Genomic DNA, 20,920 nt, shown 5'->3' on the forward strand with positions numbered 1-20,920 from the left:
CACCAAGATGGCCGCCCGGCCCCAGCGCGACCCGGGCCTAGAGGCGCCACTCCGGCTGGAGGACATCACGCTTCCAGGGGATGAGAGAGGGAGGAGCAGTTTCTATCGCACCTCTGGACTCCCCTGGGACGATGGGTTTCGATCGGCCCTCCGGCCTCCCTGAGGGCTGGCTCCACGTCTGCTGGGTGTCTGGGACTCCTCCCGACCCGGCCCTGAAAAGATCACAAGACAATGGCAGGAAACCCCGACAAGCGACCCCCAGGTGACAAGACCCCTGCCTGCACAGACTCCGGACATCAAAGAGGGGTCGACCTATAACAAGGGGTGCTCTGGGACTGTCCGGCAGATTCGACGCTGGAACAACGAGAGCCTGCTGACGCGGTCGCGGCTCCTGGAACTTAGAACCACCTGAGCCCTGCTGAGTGACTCGCGGCTCCCTGAAGATCGTAAGACCTCCGAACTGTACCTGAGCCCTGCTGAGTGACTCGCGGCTCCCTGAAGATCGTAAGACCTCCGAACTTGTACCTGAGCCCTGCTGAGTGACTCGCGGCTCCCTGAAGATCGTAAGACCTCCGAACTGTATCTGAGCCCTGCTGAGTGACTCGCGGCTCCCTGAAGATCGTAAGACCTCCGAACTTGTACCTGAGCCCGCTGAGTGACTTGCGGCTTCCACAGACTCCACCGGTCCCGCCGGACCCCACGACAACCAGCCTACCCCCAGCTCGAGGATTGTGAGCTGTGCGCTGGGTACGTCCTGGCCTTGAACCCTTTACCAGAGACTGTCCCGCTACCCCCTATCCCTTCCGAGACTCATTGAGCCCGTGCTCTCCTTGTACATATTTGCAGTGCTAACCTGTTTGATAAAGATTGGTTCCTAAGAACGCACGGTGTGGTGTTTCTGTGTCGTGTGGTGCCAGAAGTACGATCCTCGATACGAGATTTCTCCTCCTGAGGAGTCTCCCGCCAGTGCCCGGCTGCGATACTTTGAGGGTGGGTCTCAGGGTAGTCAGGACCCCCTTTCCGGGCTCCTCTGAGGTCGCCGTCTAACAATCACTGTCTGTGCGGTGTGCCAAAATCAGAAGGACTTGGGCCCCTTGATTGATGCTGGGGAGTCAGTCATCTGTATGCCACATTTTCTGCGCCTGTCACAAGGCAGGGATTTGTTGCAGGGCTCTTCCCTCACCGTTAAGGTTGTAATCCAGTTTAGTTTCTTTTTCTCCGCATTGTAATATGCTTAAATTCAGTGAGTTGCCACATTAGATCTGGGGGTCATACTTGGATGGTGAAGCGTTGGGGAGCCTGACCAATCCCTGGGCTTCAGAATGGGGGGGGGGCACTCTTTTTCATGGGGTCTGGCATCAGTGCATCCATTCCCGGGACGAAGCCCGACTTGGTGAGTGTCAAAACTGGCACCTGCAGGGAGCCTTCCTAGCCATGGCTGTGCATTGGGGTGCCCAAAGCAGTGCAACCAGACAGCAGTGGGACACCACAAACAGACTTGCACTGCATGCAGCCAAGTGGGAAGTCCAGACATGCCAGCAGCATACCTCTGAGCAAGGACTGAGGAGGTTTTTGAGATGGGTGATTTGGTCTGACCTTGAGTAAACAAAGGGAGTGGAGCCCATGCAACAGCTACAACCGTGCCCTGGGAGAGACCCAGAGTGATAGACATTTAAGTGACCATTAGAAAGGCATAGCCTTGGATTGAACCATGAGCTGCATGGTATGTTTGAAGTGTCGATGACCAATGTGCCCTGCAATTCAAACTAATTCTTGTAACTAGTTCTGTTCTTTATTAACGTGTGAGTCGAGTGATCCACCACAAAAAGGGACAGGCAACTTTCACAATGTTTGCCCATCTTCGGGTGCAGGAGAGATGGTGGGAAGGCAGCATCACCCATCCACCACCCATGCAGCAAGGCAGCCCAGTAACTCACCATGGATCTCCACCAGCGAGTAAGCCCCTGTGTTTTAAAGAGTGTTTCCTGGTGCTCAGTCTGGGTACCCAACCTTGCCATCACGTTGGGCAGAAAGTTCCCATAGCAACGGGGCAGGCAGCTCTACTGTTTGCCTTCTCAGCCAGGTTGGCATGAGTCTTCAAAAGGCGGCCTGGTCACAGAGGGCTAGACCACCAGGTACCTGGCAATAAGGGAGGCTCACCTCACCTGCACATCAGCCGTCCACCACTGGGACAAGAAGGCAGGGCTCGATCTCTGCATGTCATGAGTCCCCAGCTTAGGCAGCAGACTCAAGCCATGCTTGCGGGCTGGAGCTTTCCCTTCCTTCCTCGGAGGCACCAAGGGGAGAAGATCCAGGTTCCCCCACACTGTTATAGCCACTCAACTGCTTCCCACTGGGTGAACACTTGTGGCAGTCTGAGCAGTCAGGGGTAGCTTACCCTCCCACCCCATGAAGCAGTTCACACTGTTTTCCATTCAAAGTGAGAATGAACTACGATTAAATCTATTGCTGTTCTTACCTGGTGTGAAGAAATGTCATGGGTGGAAACAGTAAATAAAACAAGCTTACCTGCAAACAATGTGCGTCCTCAGTCATCTTTGCACATGCACAAGTAGAATTTCATATCCAGGTTCACATTACCAAGTACAATCATACATGAAGTCAACCTAAAATTTCCAAAATCAGCTTTTCACCATCAACCACTTCCAGATAACTGCTAATCGCCATTCCACTCCCTAGACACCACAAAACCAAGTACAGCTTTCTGAGTTGAGTTACTTTCATTCTGAAATGAAGGTGAGAAAGGAGCTCTCATCTCCCTTGGCTAACTTCTGCATTTAACACAATTAAAATCACTGTGTTTTCCAAACTTTCAAATAAGAATCCATATTTCTGGATTAATAATATCCTGTCCTCTCCTTCCTCTGAAACTCAGAGGGTGAGCATATCCCACACAAATCAAGTTGTCGCCTAATAGCTTGTGGCGCCCTTAATGTCCCAACCAAAGACCCTCATTTTTTATAAAACCCTTTCAGCTCTTCTCATGGACCATTGCCTGGAGCACCATTAACGTGCAAGTGAGCTGAACATGTGTTTTTGAGTCAATCACACAGAGGGCATATAGAATTTATAAAAAATCTTTACAGGTTCAACTAATTACATCTGAAAGATTTATCATCTATAAGGTCAAAAGGCCAGCAATAATTCTGTTTACAAAAAAAGGGCAGGCTTTCAACTACACTCCAAAAATACCCTCCTGCCCCCACACCAAAATCTCTGCTTGTCAGCTTCTGCTACCTGGTAACATCTTACAGCCACACAGATAGCGGTTTAGTAGCTTCAAGCATCTTCTGTCTTACCTCAGTCACCCAAGCGATAGCCCTCTACTTCAGTGTCTGTACATTACTCTACCAAATTCCAAAGATCAAAAAAGTTAAAAATGCTGTTGGAAATCTTGTTTAAAGCTAAATATGTTGACTCTATATTAAATTCATATTTAAAGCCTCATTTGGACATAGGCATAGACATGGCCGGCGACTGAACAACTACTGAAACACAGGCATTGCTTCACTATGCAATGGTGGCCAAGGCTTCAAACCTTAAGCTGTCTGCCACAGTTGCAGACATTCTTCCCTAGAAATGTCTCTCACATACTTGGCAGGTGCAGCTCTGGGGAAAAACTGATCTGTGATGGAAGGTTCGCTATGCCTTGCCAGCTCAGCAGACTTATGTTATTGCTACAGGTAGACACCCCTAACAAAACTAATGCCATGAATTTCCTCCCAACATGCAGGGATAGATCACATGTTTTCTATTCAGACATACAGGGCCAGCATTAGGGTGGTGCAACCTGGGCCATTGCACTGGGCGCCAAGCTCGGGCGCTCTGTTTATATCTTATGGGTTTAACAGCACCTGCTGCAGAGTTCCTCGTGTGTCTAGCAATTTTCAGGCAACAATAAAAATGTACCAGATGTAGAGAGCGATCAGAACTTTTTTCTAGTTGCAGTTTTGATTCATCATAATGTAGCACAGAGGGTTGCCTGCTGCAAAGAATGTGTACCATGCAGATCATAGACTTGTATTTTATAAAGATAGCTCAGTGGGGTACGGCTTTTGTCCCAGAGAACCTTTTGTTACTTGCAGTTCATAAGTTACAATACTATTATAGCACAGTGAGCTATGAAATGTAATCAAAGATCTGCATGAAAAACACAAGGCATAGGTTAGAACGTTATATTTTTCAACAGTCTTTCATTATCATAATGTTGTGAAAAAGAGTTTGTTTGTGTAAAAGTAAATTATTTTTTAGTAAAGCCAACCCCAACACCTTGTAGTCCTCATTATCACACATAACATTCCCTATGCACTGGTTTACACATATATGATACACTGTCTCAAAATAGTCTGTGTGTGATATAGAGTGCTCTGACACTATAAAACAAATTAAATACATGTGCAAGAGTAAGGAGTATTTTCTAAAATAACCAACTTTTTTGAGCCTTCCAAAACAGAGCGAGGGAGTGTGTGTGTGTGCATTTTTGTCTATGTTTTTGTTAAAATCCAAGGTGAAATCAAACAGACACCTCACCATACAGTAGTGAAAGCACCTGTACCCAACTATTCATCAGAAAATAAAATTATTAGGGGGTTGTAACACCACAAACAGCCCCCTCCCCCGAAGCTACGCCCCCGGTGGTAGTGAGGGAATCTGTGGAGTATGAGGTTATTGGGGAGTCACCAACAAAGATTATGAACACAAAAGGGCACCAATGGAAAGGGCACTGGAGGAGAAGATTAAGTTTTCCATCTTGACTCTCACTGCTTATACAAACCTGCTCAGTGTAAACATTGTCACCACACTGCAATGAAGACACTGCCTTACCTCCCCCACATTCTACTATCTAGCTCTTCCGCAACCTTATACCGCCTGTTCTTCCATCTCAGCCTCATATCAAACCTCTGCTCTTACCATACTTCATTTTACCTGTGTTGTGCAACCACTAACTTAATGGAAAGAGACATACACAACAGGAAAATATCAGTATTTTTAGAGCATGGAATATATGTGCTGAGTTGTAAAGAGATGCTTTAATATCCTCCAGGGTTGATCCCTAGACTTTAGTAGATGAGATGTCTGTGAATGCAGGACTTGTTTCCACGTGCGTGGCCTCAAAATAGCAACATTCACAACAAGTCTACTTCAACTGCAGCACAGCAAAATTATTACAATCAATAAGCAGCATGAATTATTTTTGCAGGAAACAAAAGGGAAAACATTGTTCCATCGACAATTGTTCAATATATTCGTGAGGTATAAATGGGAAAACATCGTATAATATAGAGCTCGAACGGGCACCAACGGACAGCCCACTAAGTCCAACCCCCGTTTGGCTTCATATTTGTATGAATATGTTCAATTTTCCTAAACAGTCTTGCCCTTCACTTCAGTGGCAGATGCCCTCCATCTTAGCTTGAAAGGTTGGCTTATGAATACCTGTTTGTATGTTTCCTTGTTCGTCTCGTCGTTTCTGCAGTCATAATAATGTTCAATAAATGCAAAGTATTCCTTCCGTTTTCTTTCTAACGTGCATTCTCTACGTTCAACATTTGGAGGAAGATACCCCTGAAAAGAAAAACATGTGTATGATCAATAATGACAGAATGGGTTACTAAAAAGGCAAAGCAAAAATATCCCTCTTGCCTTCGGCTCACTTGCAAGGCCACCTAGGCCAGACTCTAGGCAAGACCCTTGGCTTTTCTCTTGCGACAGCTGGTGCTGGATTTGCGATACCTACCCTCAGAGGTGACAAAATCAGTGACAAAAAAAGTTTGGCAGGAATATTTTTAGATGTGTCTTTCTCATTGTCTTTGTTTTAGTAAATACATTCTTTCAGGAGCTTTGCAGTGCAGTACTCTCGTTTTTGAAGAAACAAGGATGAAAAAGTCCACAGGTAGCTTTAAAGGACAGCAAAGAAGGTTTGGAGTCCGAAAACCTTTTCCTTCTGACTGCAGTACTTTTGGCAACACCTTGGTAAGGACCATATCAACATGTTTTAGTCTTTGAAAACTGATATTTTTTTCATATCAGTGAACTCCTGAAATAAAATAATTATTACTCTAGGTTTTACCTTGTTATTAAATAAAGCGACTGCTTATTACCCGATATGTGAGCTTTTGGAATACTAAAGTTGCAAATGTCAGGCAAGGCAAGATAAATGTTTTTTTTTCCAACGCCTGATTTCCTCAGCCATTTAGTTAAATCTGGAAACAAAATCCTGAATATCACTTATTCGTAGCTCCACTTCCATGTTGTGCCTATCTAGAATCGAGCATTTTTCACTTACTTTATTTAATGTAGGAAGGAGTTGTTTCAGCATTGCGGCTGCTTTCCCTAAGGTCGTCAGAACTCCACCCTCCTACATTTCTGTGCAGTTTTATCATGCAATGATTAATAAAAGTATACTATTTACTATTTGTGTAATAAAAATAGACCACCAGGAACTAGAATGGGACCTTCACTGGCATTTGAGGTAAGTTAAAAGAAAAAATTGTTAAATGCATGCTGTGTACGTGGGTGTGAGAGAGAGAGGGCGTATGTGGAAGCATATGCCTGTATTAATGTGTAAGCATGATTCTGTGTGTGTGAGAGTGACAGGTAGATATGATATATGCATATTAGACAATTGGCTGTCCATTTTAGTGCTGCCATTGGCAGGAATATTCTGGACCAAACTCAATTTGCTCAAAATTTCCTCAGAATTGGTATATGTTTAAGCTGGGCAGCATAAACACACTTTGCTCTAAATATTCTTAAAATATTTAGAGCAAATTGTGTTCATGCTGTCCAGTTTAAACAGAAAAGATCTAAAAACTAATAAATAACCACCATTCATGTACTTTCTCATTGCCAAAAAGTATACATTTAAGCCTTCCGATGCTGTTGAACACTTTATTTATAGAACCATTTAGCAATATAAAGTGTATCCGTTTCCTTAATTTATAAATTTAGGCCTCAACATTGAATCGCATGCATGACCCAAAGAAAGCCCTAAAATTGTCGCCGTGAGCTCTGCATCGGATTATAAAATAAGTGAAATCAAAACCTAAAGAGAGAACACATTCACTGTGCGTCTCCCAAAACATTCTGCTCAGGTCAGCCATGTTTCTTAGCCTCACATCTTAAACTTCTCGGGGATTTCATTACTGAAAACTGGTTGAAGCCGCCCCCTGGTGCGAAAATGAGAGTATTACAATGCGGACATCTTCCACAGCCACCAAGCCTGTGATTTTGTGGATAGTATGGAATCTCTCCAATTCTCTCAAAAGGTGAGAGGCCTTATCCACTCTCAGGGTCATTTACTTGACCCAGTCTTTACTAATGTCACCGATCTTCAGGTTGGAAATTCTACTCCGCTGCCTTGGACTGACCACTGCCTTATTCCTTTTTCTTGGACGCAACAAGCCAGTAGTAGATCAGTAACAACATCTACCAAAAGGTTTCAAGTATGGTCACAACTCCCATTAGATCGCTGGGTATCAATACTTCATGATACTAGGCCTGCACCAGAGTCCAATCCGATCACTGCAAGTCTCAATTTTGAAAACTGGTTGATTTCCTCCTTAGATATAGTGCTCCCAAAGAAACACATTAAGGATAAAAGCGGAGCAAACCGAACAGCCTGGTACACCCCTAAACTGCGTAGACTTAAGCGGGCTTGTAAGCGATCTGAAAGAAAATGGAGAAAAGATTACTCCATTATTAATAAAGTGATCTATAGGGAGGACATAAAAAGTATAAGGAAGAAATTAAGCATGCTCAGTCTCTTCATTATGAAAACCAAATATTGTCATCCCCCAATTCTTCTCGCGAAATATTTCGCATAGTGAAATCTCTTATTAAACCACCTCCCCTACCTACTCCGTGCGATAATATGTTATCTCGCTGTAACCAGCTAGCCACCTTTTTCTCCAATAAAATTCAAGATATCTATACTTCTTTTCACCAAACAGTTTTAATCAATGCTCCCATAATTAACAACAAAGAAGGCATTGATAACTGTATTTTAGTTGATTTTCCCCTCCTGGATCAACCCACCTTGCAAGGTATACTTGGCCAGCTGAAATCAGGCTCCCCTAGAGATACAGTCTCCCCCCCTTATTTTAAATCGAATTTTTGATACAGTTGCCACTGTTATCTTAGACACGATTAATGCATCATTTCAGAAAGGCATAGTTCCCTTCTCCTGAAAAAACCAAACTTAGACCCTGAGGTATTGGGAAATTATCGTCCTATTTCTTTGTTGCCAGGGATCAGCAAAATGGCTGAAAAACATGAGAATAGTGTTCTGTCCAGGTTTCTGGAAAGCAATAACTGTCTTCACTCATCCCAAACTGGTTTCAGACTCCTACAGGGCACAGAAATTGCCCTTTTGACGGTAGTCGAGGCTACTAGAAAAATCTTAGACAACGGGGGCTGCGCTGCCATTATTCTTTTAGATCTTAGCGCAGCCTCCGATACAGTCAATCATCAGTTGCTTATCCAGAGGCTTAAAGATGTAGGAGTGACTGATGTGGCCCTTAAATGTATTTATTCATTTCTGAAGGACCGGTCATTTCAAGTGTTTCATGAAGACTGCATTTCAGACCCTCAGCCGCTTCGATGTGGGGTTCCTCAGGGATCTTCCCTGTCCCCCACGCTCTTTAATGTGTATATGAGCCCCCTGGCAGGTGTCGTGAAACCTTTCTCTTTTTGTCTCTTTTAATTAGCTTAACAACACTGCCTCAGAGTTGGCCTTGTGTTTGGGAGAGATCTCAGCATGGATGGAATGCTCATTCCTGAAGTTGAATGGATATAAAACGGAGTTGATGTTCTTGGGTAATTCCTCCGTACCTAACTTAATATCATCTTGGCCAAATTGTATTGGCCTTCCCCATTCCCCCATTCCCCAAAGATTATATTAAAAGTTTGGGGGTGTGGCTGGATCGTAACCTTGATTTTGGGGAACAAGCAAGGAAGGTTGCTGGCAGCTGTTTTGGGTTGATGAGGATGACACAGAAAATTATTCCCCTCCTCCCCTTCGCTGCAAGGAAAGTGGTGGTCCAGTCCCTCATTCTTTCTAGACTTGACTATGCCAATGCCCTTTACCTAGGAACACCTTGGTCCACGGTCAAGACATTGCAAATAGTACAGAATTGTGCGGCACGTCAACTCCTGAACATTCCCACTCGACAGTCAGCACGGACGGCCTTGGCCACCCTTCACTGGCTGCCTATTCAGCAGAGAGTGCACTTCAAGGCTCTCTGCATTTCACACAAGATATTGTCAGGTTCTGCTCCACCTATCATTTGCATGTTTGTAATTCCTGGTCCCCTAGGTGATGCCCAATGGGGAAGGTACCTAGAGATTTCTTTGAATCCAGGCAAGCAGTTTGGGTAGATGAGGGACGGGTTAAGTCCTCCCTTGATTACTTGAATACTTTGGAACCATGTTAAACTAGATGCCCCAAGTCCTTGTCTTGGACAGAACTACAAACATTGTGCTGCTTTTCATAGAAAGCTCCAACAAGCAAACTCATGGCCTAGTGTGTCTTCTATCTCAGAAGAGAGGCATCCATGGTATCTACACTATTACAATAGGCAGCAGGTATGAAATGCAGGCGGTAACAGAGTAACATCTGTGGCTGTAATGCTCCAGATGGTTCAACATTACACTAGATTTGGAAGCACCAGACATGGAAATAAAGAGTACTTAAAACTTTTACAAATTTCAGTCCTACTGAAGTTATGACAAATTATTTGTTATCCCTGGTAGTACAAAACCATCACATTTTATTCTCAATGTATAATGGGACCCATACAGAATCCTCAGTGGAAGCAACCAATAAACATCATTCGTACATCATCCCTATCATACAAGTAATCTGACATGGAGTGAGGGCTATGTGCAACACAGCACCACGGACACTGATCATTCTCTCTTAACAGGGTGCCAGTGAATCATAGCCCAAGGCACCAAACGTTCGGATGCTCCAACACAGGAGAAAACAAAACTGCTTTCTATTCTGACACATGTGTAGATTTACGTTAGAGTTACACTGGTACGTCATGGTGAGATTTGAGTTGCAAGCCATTATTTTTGTCCTCATCTTTCGTGGCTTGCCTTGATCAACACTATCTTAGCCCCTAAAATGTTTTTAACAGCAAGTGACTATAATTGTATTAATGCAGAAAGTAAAATATTTGATTGTTTTTTGCTTGATGCCTCTTAGCTCATTCTGCACTTGTCCGCAGGGAATAAACCATCCTGAATATAGCAAATTTAGTTAAGGTGCCCACTCCACCCTCTATAGAAGCTTTTTAAATTAACTATCCAATTGGATGGTGGCATTTTCCTTGGTTGCTTTAGGACTCTTGTTAGACTACTGCCTTTCATTTCACTTTCAGACCCTGACACATACCTCCTCTATGGAAGCTTACAGGTAATTCTGAATTTGCATCATCTGTTTGACATCTTTCTACTTGTAAACGTCAGTGACATACTATTTTTTAGTTTAAACTCTTAGCACTTCTCTGTGAGCTGTAAACTCAACCCGGACTGTCATAGGGGGGCTTAGGTCTTCAATAAGCATGAAAGAGCTGAACTACATCTAAATCTGTCATTCAATGTGGAATGTGTTTTCCTGTGTTTTTTAAATCCTTCAATCTTTTATTCACGTGTTGGGATTAGCAGTTGGGTTTTATGCTTGTCGAGATGGATATGTGTGGGTTATTTGGCTTCAGCCAGAGTGTATAGTTTTTCAATTTAGTTTTTACGTATCTTAAAGGCAAAGTATTTCAGTCTCTTGTCCATGTTTTCATAAAGCAAAAACATCTTTACTATCAATGATTTAATTGGAAAAAAAAATAATAATAGTAAGGGCAGGGGCACAAACTGTTTCTTAGAAGTCAAAAACAGCTTTTCCGAATGCAGGGGCTGCCAAATCCCAAGGCTGACTTATACCAAGGATGCCTCGTCTCGATCTTTTGAAAACATAGCTTTTAATTACGTATTGGCATGTAAACGTTTGTGTTAGACCTGGGGGTCTCTAGTTGGCTGATTTAGGTACCTTAGGCCAAATAGAGACCCTTGCTTCGACTTCAAGGAAAGGAAGGACACCTTCTCCGATAGCCCCTGCTCACCCCCTCGGTAGCTTGGCACGAGCAGCCAGGCTTATCTTCAAGGCAAGTGTGTAAAGTATTTTCAACCACGCTCTCAGTAACCCAATGATGACAGCACAAATGGACTCCACACGAGTTTCCTAAAAACAAGTATATGTTTATATAAAAAGATATACGATGAGACCACACGATATAAAGCCAACATATGCGTATTTGTAATATTCCTCCTGGCTGGTTATTAGGCCAGCCAGCCCTTATAGGTTCTGGCGATATTGATGAGCAATTCTAGAAGATCCAATGCAGTCCTAATGCAATGCTATGTAGTTCGTAATGCAAGAATCAGGCACTTCACAATGTAAAAATAATTCAGTTCGTTATGCAACAATCAAGCAGTTTGTAATGCAGAAATAATGCAATGCGTAATGCAACAATCAGGTAGTTCGTAATGCAGAAATAATGCACTGCGTAATACACTAATCAGGTAGTTTGTAATGCAGAAATAATGCAATGCGTAATACACTAATCAGGCAGTTTGAGACACACCTGGAAACTTTTGTATTCCTGAGTTTCCACAACAGGGAGCCAGCTCTCCTTGGGCCCTTGGGGACAAGTTACTTGAGGACACAGCACACAGTAAAGTCCTTTGAAGCAGGGGGACCTGCTTGGTTAAATCAGCAAACTGCAGGCCAGCCCCAGAACACACAGCATGGGTCAGTTCTTTCCTTCAGTCTCTTCAGCTGTTTCTTCCTTGGCAGAGGTTCCTCTTGACCACGAAGTAGTTTCAATCCTTTTCAGTCTTGTTCAATCTATTCCATTCCATTCCCTTCCATTCCCTTCCATTCCATTCCAACGTTCAGGGGTTTCAGCTCTCCTAGGTATACCCCTAAATGTCTTTGAAGTCTTTGTGTTCATGGGGGCACGGACCCCTGTCCAAACCAGTTCTGGGTGTCTCCCTGCCAATGACACCTTATTCCTTTGATAGTGGAGGTCTGGGTCCTTACTCACTCAGCAGGGGATGGAGCCATTGTTTTATGGCTGCAGCCCAGGCCTCTTCACCTCCAGGGGTGTCTGATGTGCATAGAAAGAGAAGGGTAAGGCCTGGCAAGTGGGTGCACATGTCAGGACAACATTGCAGTTTAACAAACTGCGCGCAGGCACTTCAGTGGCAGGCCTGATTTCTCTCTTTCGGGCTACTTGTGTGGGTGGCACAATTAGTGCTGCAAGCCCACTAGTAGCATTTGCATTACCAGCCCTGGAACACATAGTGCACTTTACTAGGGACTTTACTAGTAAGGCAAACATACCAATCATGGACAACCAATTACCATTACACTTTACACAGGGAGCACTTGCACTTCGACACTGATCAGCAGTGGCAAAGTGCCCAAAACATCTAAGTTGGCAACACCATGTCAGAAAAAAGGGCTAGGGGGAAAGCAAAAGGTTTAGGGAACTTTAGCCAAAAAGGGCCAAGTCCAACAGTTTGTGTTAGAAATGGGGGTCTCTAGTTGGCAAGGGTTTGCACCTTTGTCCAAGCAGGAACCCTTCTTCGTACTCAGGGTAAGGGAGATACACTTCTAAAATAACCCCTGCACACCCCATTGGTAGCTTGGCACGAGCAGACAGGTTTATCTCAGAGGCAGTGTGTAAAGCATTTGTGTACACATACAGTAATACAGTGAAAACACTATAAATGGACACCACACGAGTTTCGAAAAATACGCAATCTTTATCTGAACCAAAACAAGACCAAACTGACAAAAATCCACAATACAGTTCTAAAAATATGATTCTTAAAAGGTAGAAACAGTTCTGTTCCAAGAAAATGTTGGATGCAACACTTTTACACAAAGTACCTTGGATACGTTGAAAAATGCAAGCAAAAAGGGGCGCAGGGAAGGTGATGCGTTGGTTCCGTACACTCAGGGAAGGTGATGCGCCGGATCCTTGTTCTGAGGGAGGTGATGGGTCCGTTCCTTACTGCTGCGCAGGGGAAGTATTTCTTCGGTTCCTTACCAGAGAGGAGGTGATGCATCGGTTTCTTACTGCTTGGAGAGGTGATGCGTCGGTTTATTACTGCATCCCCTAATTAATATGACAGAATTGACGCTTCGATGCGTGACAATCCAGTATGATGCGATGCATGAAGACCCAGGATGCGCTGCGATGATTCCAGATGCATCCCCCCTCGATGCTTCAGTTCTTCCACAACAGGGCCTGCTTCGGTGCGGTGATCTCTGATGTTGGAGATCAGTGCACAGGATTCGTCGGAATGGAGACATTTCAGCCGCGAGCAGGCACTGCGTTGATTCTTCGGCGGCGGTGATGCGTTGGAAAATTCTTCTGGCACTGCTGCGATGCGTCGGAAACAGGCGATGCGTCAATATTGATAGTTCTTGCAGGTTCCAGTCCCAAAATAACCTCGAGAGGGCCAGAACACTGGCACGCACCTCTAAGCTGGTCAGAATTCCCAGCAAAGGAGTTCGAGGGGACTGGGGGTGAAGTCTTTATGTCCCTGAGACTTCAGAACAGGATGCAAGCTCTATTTCAAGCCCTTGGAAATCTTCCTCAAGCAGGGAAAGCAGCACACAGCAAAGTACTTCTCCTTTCGTTGGCAGAAAGAAGCCACTGCAGGCAAACCCCAGACAGCAAACAGCACAGGGGCAGTATTCCTCCTCAGGTTCTCCAGCTCTTCTCCTTGACAAAGGTTCCTCTTGATTACCAGAAGTGATCTAAAAGTCTGGGGTCTGGGCCCCTCTTTTTATAATACAAAATCCTTTGTTCTCTGTGGCAAAGAAGCTCTTTGCCCAGCCAAAACCAGTTCTGTACTCTCTGGTGCAGCTTCCTGGTAGGAGGTGGAGACAGCATTGTCTTTGGCAGACCAGGCCCATTCGGGTGTGAAAGAAATCTCCTCCCCCTACTCTGAATGCAGCCCGGGTTTATTCAGCCCAGCCCTGACTCACCCTGGAAAGGCAGGACACACATAACCCCCCAAGTGGCTGTCTGAACAGAAAGCACATTTCCAGCCCCTGCCACTCCAAAGCCAGACAGTCAATGCACAACCTAGCTGAGGCACACTGGGTGGTTAGGTAAAAAAAACACATACTTTCTAAAAGTGGTATTTTCAAACCCAGAATGTAAAAATCACCCTCACTAAAAGATGCATCTTAACATTCTGAGTTCAGGCATATCACCCTTATTTTCCTATCTTGTTGCCATGGGCAGTAATGCTCATTAATGTTATGAGCAAACTCCTCATTCTATCTTATGGAACAGATAGACTTACAATAGTGAAAAACGAAATTGGCAGGATTTCACTATGCCAGCCCCAATAAGTGGCCCGTTTTGCCCCTGGACATTTCTATTAGTGAGGTTAAATGTGGTATACGTGCTAGCAAAGGAGGGAAAGCCCAGGGCCCGGATGGGGTACCTATAGATGTCTATAAAGCTGCACCAGATGTCTGGGGCCCTCTTTTAACTATCGTATTTAATGCAGCTGTGTGTGCAGAGGCCCCTGTAACCTGGGGCGAATCAATCATTGTGCCAATTCATAAAAAGGGAAGTAGGTCTGATGCTAAGAATTACCGCCCAATCTCTCTACTTGACTCTTCAGTTAAGGTTATGAGTAGAGTCATGCTAGTGAGATTAGAGGAATGGGTTGAGCAGGATAGCATACTGGCCGACAGCCTGTATGGTTTTAGGAAGGGACGGGGTACGCTCGACCAGTGCATCAATCTTGATTTACTGATTGGGAAATATACTGAAGCGAAACCCGGCTCCCTGTATCTCTGCTTTGCAGACCTGAGCAGCGCATTCGATATGGTAGATCATTCTATTCTATGGCCAACCTTGTTAAAGCTAGGAGCACCAGAAGGCATAATCTTATTTCTCGCTAGGTTATATGAGAAATTGAAAACCAATGTACGTTTTGGAACCAGAGGAGAATGTACCCCAAAAATCTGTGTTACATGAGGAATTAGACAGGGCTGTGTTCTGGCACCCCTCCTATTTATTTTATTTATTAATGGAATTGATGCTATTTTAAAAAAAGTTAATGATGATGCTCCCCAGATCAACGGTGTTCCGGTGCTGGTGTTACTATATGCCGATGACGCTGTTTTACTTTCTAGAACACCTGTTGGACTAAAACGACTAATGGATAGTTTCTCCTCCTTTATTAAAGGTAGAAAACTAGTAATTAATAAGGGGAAAACGCATACCATGACCTGTGGAGCTAAAGCTAAAAGGTTAAATGCCTTTTTTATAGACGGTGAAAAGGTGCAACAGGTGGACACATTTTGTTACTTAGGTATTACCTTCTCCAACGACAGGAAGTGGAACAATGAATTTAATAATATCCGGAACAAAATGGCAAAAAATGCCCATGGTATTTATAGATTTGCTGCAAAAGTTGGGGATCGTCGTACCAGGGATATGCTCAAGATTTACCAAGCTAGATGTGTGACTATAGCTTTGTATGGGGCGGGAGTATGGGGCTATAGCTGTGCTTACAACTTACAGTTAGAGGAAAATATGCTTTTAAAAAAGCTCCTGTTTTTGCCCATCTCTGTCTCAACTGAATTAAGCCATCGAGAACTAGCCATTAATTACCTAATTGATTTGTTATCGCTTAGACCATTGATGATTTGGCGGTCTTTTTGGCTTGGTGATGAGAAGTCACTTAATAGATTTATTGTCGAGGATTGTTTACGTTTGGATAAATACCGAGATATTCCCTGGGTTAAATATGTCGTCGTCTGTTTTTCAGACATTTTTAACCTGAATATTTTAAATAACCCTAGCGCAGCATCAACGATCTCCAAATTAGAAATGAAAAGTATATTCCTGACTTATGCGGAAAGGAAACGAGCAATCATAGCCGGATCATTGTCCTCTGTCATTTTTTATAATAGAAATAATTTAGTGGAGGGTTTTCCATCTTACCTAACTATGGTGACTAGGCGTTCACACAAATTTGTGCTAACCAGACTAAGATTTGGGATGGCACATTGTTTAGTAGCCCATCCAAACATTAAGAAACATCCGATCGGGCCATGTAGGTGCAATGATGTATCCACACAGAGCACTGTGCACCTTCTGCTGTTCTGTAAACTGTACACGAGCTTTCGTATAGTATTTTTGAAACCTCTGTTTGTTAAATACGGAGTACGTACAGTCAAACATGCTATGGCTTTAATTTTTAATTTGCAATCGGCAGATTTTTGTTTTTATACTGCCACATTTTTAAACCAGTGCATCAATTCCAGGAAAAGTATGAGTTTTAATGAATTCTGATTATTAATCTCACATATTTATGAAGATAATATGCATTGTCTAATGAGTCATTGACTATAACTATCAATTGTAAATTTTAGCTGTAATGTCTTTTTTAAAATGTAGTGTTGTTTTTTGTTTATGCTTTTATGGTCATTTACATGTGCCGAATAAAGCTTCATGAATTGAATTGAAATTGGCAGGATTTCACTATCAGGACATGCCAAACACATCAGGGCATGTTCTACCTTTCACATACACTGCACCCTGTCCACAGGGGTACCCTGGGCCTACCTTAGGGATGACTCACATGTAAGAAAAGGGAGGGTTAGGGCTTGGCAAGCAGGTGCACTTGCCAGGTCGACATGGCAATACTAGACTGCACACAGGCACTGTGATGCAGGCCTGAGACCTTGTTGCAAAGCTGCTTGCGTGAGTGGCACAATCAGTGCTGCAAGCCCACTAGCAGCATTTGGTTTACAGGCCCTGGGCACACACCGTGCTCTGTACTAGGGACTTAATGGTAAACCAAATAAACCAATCATGGAAACACCAATCATTAATAACAATATACAAAGGGAGCACTTGCACTTTGGCATTGATCAGCAGTGGCAAAGTGCCCAAAGCATCTAAACCAGCAAAACGAAACCCATCACACAGTAAAATACAGGAGACAAAAATAACAGTCATTAACGCTCAGAAAAAAAAATCTGCGCTATCTCCTCCTTACTGCTGCCAGCATTGAAAAGTAAATATGCTACATGGTGTGTGATATACAACAGTTCTCTGAGGTAGCTATGGTATAACTGCATGTTTGTTGGCCTGTCATCCTGAGAGTGAGGAGGGACAGCCATGTGAAACCAAGACAGAGTATAACATTCTAAGAAAATACTACCAAACAACGAAACAGTAACCCTGGTATCCTGTTAGTTGCAGACCGGTGTGCTGTAGATGACGCTGCACCCCAGAGGGCCACATGGTCAAACCCAGACGTGGGGTTGTGACACTAACACTAATCTGGGAAAGTGAGGGGGAGGAACAGTCAGTGGCCTTATTCCTGCTGGACATAATGCTCCACTACAGCTTCACGGAAGGTGCCTACAAGAAGCTCACAGGCTGCACCATCTCCTGTTCGCTCAGCCCAGGCTAGCCATTTGATGTAACAGAAAACTTTTGAATGTTCCTCTGTCCTATAGTCATGTTGGGAGGCCCAGGTGATTTCCAATTCATAAAGATCGGTCTATAAATTTCCAAGTGAGCTTTTTCCTATTAGGACGGGAATAAGCCCCCAGCAAGCAGGTAGGAAGAATATTTATACTTGTGATAGTATTCACCAGGCGTCACTCATACCAAAAGGAAATTCAGTGCGGACACCTCAATAACGTGTATGGACCCAACCCCCTCGGTTTTACAGCTAGTGAAACATGCTAGGGCACCAGGGGAAAATCTGATTCAACTAAATATGGAGAAGCAGGTCCCTCATTGTCCATAAAATAATGTTGAATGGCCTCACTTAAGCCATGTCCTTAGACTTGACCTTCTAGGAATATCATTTTAAGCAGCCAGTTACGTATAGGAGTTCGGATCCTACCCCAGTGAAGAGAAAGCAGTAGCGGGTTGTGTGTCACCTTCAAGTGAGATTCCTAAAAGCAAGGTAATATGGGTGCTGCGCCTCTTAAGATAGGAGAGCACCTCATAACACCTGAACATGTTATTAAGGCCACTTACATTTCAGAAGATCAATTTAAACTACAGGCATAAACTCTCCATGACAGATAAGTATGCAACTAGTCGCCTCCCCCGTCAGCGTCCAACCAGCACCTCCAAGCCCCGTCCACTACTCCTACCCAAAGCCAAGTACTGTGTAAGCAGCACCCCAATGAGAAACACCTGCAAGTTATTGCAAACAGTAAATACTCAAAGCTCCCAGGACAGCTAGGCAGTGGTCCAGCATCCAAACTGATGGCAAATAATACTCAAGTATATCTGTAGGGTTCATAGAAAACTACGAAATAAAGAGAAAGGCCCACGTGGCTGTGGATACCACCCGCCTTTAGATGAGGTAAGCGTTGGGAAGGGAGCCAGCATGAGCATAACCCTATAGTGAACACCAACAGGTAATACACAACCAGGTTCTACATTCAAAGCAGGTCATCCACTGTGCATGGGGTGATGATGGGGAGGTCACTCTCCCTACCAAGGGGGATGACAAAAGCAGAGTTTGTGTAGATCACTGAGTCAGTTACCACTTTTTCAATGCAGTGAGGTGTGCCGTCTTCTGTGAGAAGGGAAAGTTAATCTGCCACCACCTGATTTCTACAGTCATTGAGCATGCTTCTGCCATGGGCCCTTCGCACATGGGTACAGGCAGCATGCCTTCTTCCAGGGCTGTTCCCTGATGGCCACAAGATAATAATCATGAGATAGGCCCAGGGTGCTGTGTTTCTATGCTGTACAGTCCCTCTGCATTGTCAGTACATTGTTCTGCACTCGGGTTATGAGTTCCTTCATCTGTGATTGGAGTTTGTCTGTTATAAGCTTCAAGTCATCCAAGGTAGTCTAGCTCCTGCCAAGCCTCTCCGAATGTTTATGACGGTGATCCCAACTGAGATTGTGATCAATCTCGAAAGTGTATATTTTGAGCTCTAAGGCATCCCTGCATACCACTATGACTGCCATTTTTCAGTCCAATTAATCTATTGCCACACCAGTAGCAGGAGACGCCAACAGATGTTGTTCCTCGTTGAAGGACTATCTGAAGCAGTTGTGGACTTGGTCTCGGTGTACCGGACAATTGGCTGCACCAGACAGCAGAGGAGCTTGATTCAGGAGATGCAAAATCCTACAGTCCCAGTCCATATGTGAGGGTCAGGAAGGCTACCCGTTGTGGGTGCTGGAGGTGGATGAGAGTCCCAAGCATGAGCATTAATGAGCTCAGCCTCTAACAAGTCTCATTGGAAAAGGGTGTAGGCACTTGTGCTGGAAAGCCTCTGCTAAGTCTCTGCAGTGCACCTTTTCACTATTAAAGACTCCTGCACTGCATCGCTGGAGTCAAAGGGGTCATGGGGACCACACCCAAGCAACTGTAATGGGCCTTTAGGCACACTGCCCTAGCTCCCTATCATGTATCCTGGGTGGCCCAGTCCAGGTTTACGCTGTGGTGACCAGAGGACGGTCATCTAGCATGGGAAGTAGGCAAGGTATTAACAACCCTCAATGCACTAAGGCAGTTTAAGGACGGTGTTTTGTGGTGCTGTCCATTCACTAAGTCAGCTGCATCTGCAGGCTCCAGAGCTTTCCCACACCCAGCATGTTCAATCCATCTCAGTGCAACCAGTCCAGTGGGGCATTTCCCAGACAATGCCATCACTGTTGGGATGGAAAAGTCCCTCGCAGGGTGTTAGATGTGCACCTCTGCCCAGAGCCCCCCAGCTGCAAACAAACCTGGATCCCTGGTGCCGATTTTTGTTCTCATGAATGAACACAGATCATGCGTGTTTGCCATGACATAGACCTGTCTCGTGGATTACAGTCTTGTTGGAATGGCAGGGACACCCAAAGATGGTGAAATGGTACTGCCTTTACCAGGATTTGAGTAGCATGAGCGTGATGGTGGCAGCACATGTGTAGTGATCAGTAGGAGTGAACTGGCCTTTTTACCCGTGTGACTGGAGTGAGATCTTCATGCTCACTCGTGTAAAGTTGTGGTGATGTGCGCTTAACAACCCTTGGCCTACATCAAGTCAGTATGTATCGCTGTGCAGCACAAGTGTGGTTGCATGCATGTGCTGGGTGTATGTGAGCGGTGCAATAAATGGAAGACACTGGGTTCAATTTTGTGAAAACCCATTCCTGAGAGCTGGGTGGGCACACACTGGAGGGAGGAACAGCCAGGTTCTTCAGTGCACTTCAAACTGTGGTTTTTGATTCATATGAAGGCCACTGGGAAATGGCCAGGGCACATCTTGGCAAGGAGATGGGGCTAATGAGAGAATCCTAAAGACTGAGACTGGGGCCCTTGGATAACATTTTGATACACATATTGCTGTGGCTGACATTCCGGTGTGAACCTCTAGTCACTCCCATTGCCTCTGTTGTGGGGATGTCTAATTTGGAGTTGCTCCTGTTGTGGCAGACTGCTTTTCTGGAGAAAAGGCAGAACAGAGGATTGGGTACTTTAAAAAGAAACTGACACCCACTATAAGAAGGGGAGCCCGGGCCCCCAAACTTGTCAACTGCCAAGCAGCCATTCAGCCTACACGTCGAGGAGGAGAAGCTCTGCAAGACTTCTACCTGTGACTAGGACGGGGGCTAAGGTGTTCCAGTCTCCTAGGTGGGTGAGGGGACATCGCCCAGGAAAATGAAGTCTGCCTTCCTGCTTGCCAATACCAAGGTGCCCTGTGAGGAAGAGGAGAGCTCTTGGAGGGAGCGAATGCCCATGGGGGAGTCTGGCTAGTGGATCCACATTGCAAGGTGTAATGAAGCGGCTGCTGCACCAATCAGGCCATTGCCCATGTGCAGATTCG

The 20,920-nt window shown here is 44.7% G+C and overlaps 1 protein-coding gene across 1 annotated transcript in view; it reads right to left on the reverse strand.

Moving 5' to 3' along the window:
• Positions 1-20,920, reverse strand: part of TBC1D22A (TBC1 domain family member 22A) — a 1,683,159-nt gene that overhangs the window by 1,340,000 nt on the left and 322,239 nt on the right. The window contains exon 6 of the mRNA XM_085654063.1: positions 5,458-5,586. Within this exon, the coding sequence (XP_085510189.1) occupies positions 5,458-5,586 (129 nt within the window). The remainder of the gene's footprint in view (positions 1-5,457; positions 5,587-20,920) is intronic.

Source organism: Triturus cristatus, chromosome 4_1, assembly GCF_964204655.1.
Source record: "Triturus cristatus chromosome 4_1, aTriCri1.1, whole genome shotgun sequence".
Lineage (NCBI taxonomy): Eukaryota > Metazoa > Chordata > Amphibia > Caudata > Salamandridae > Triturus > Triturus cristatus.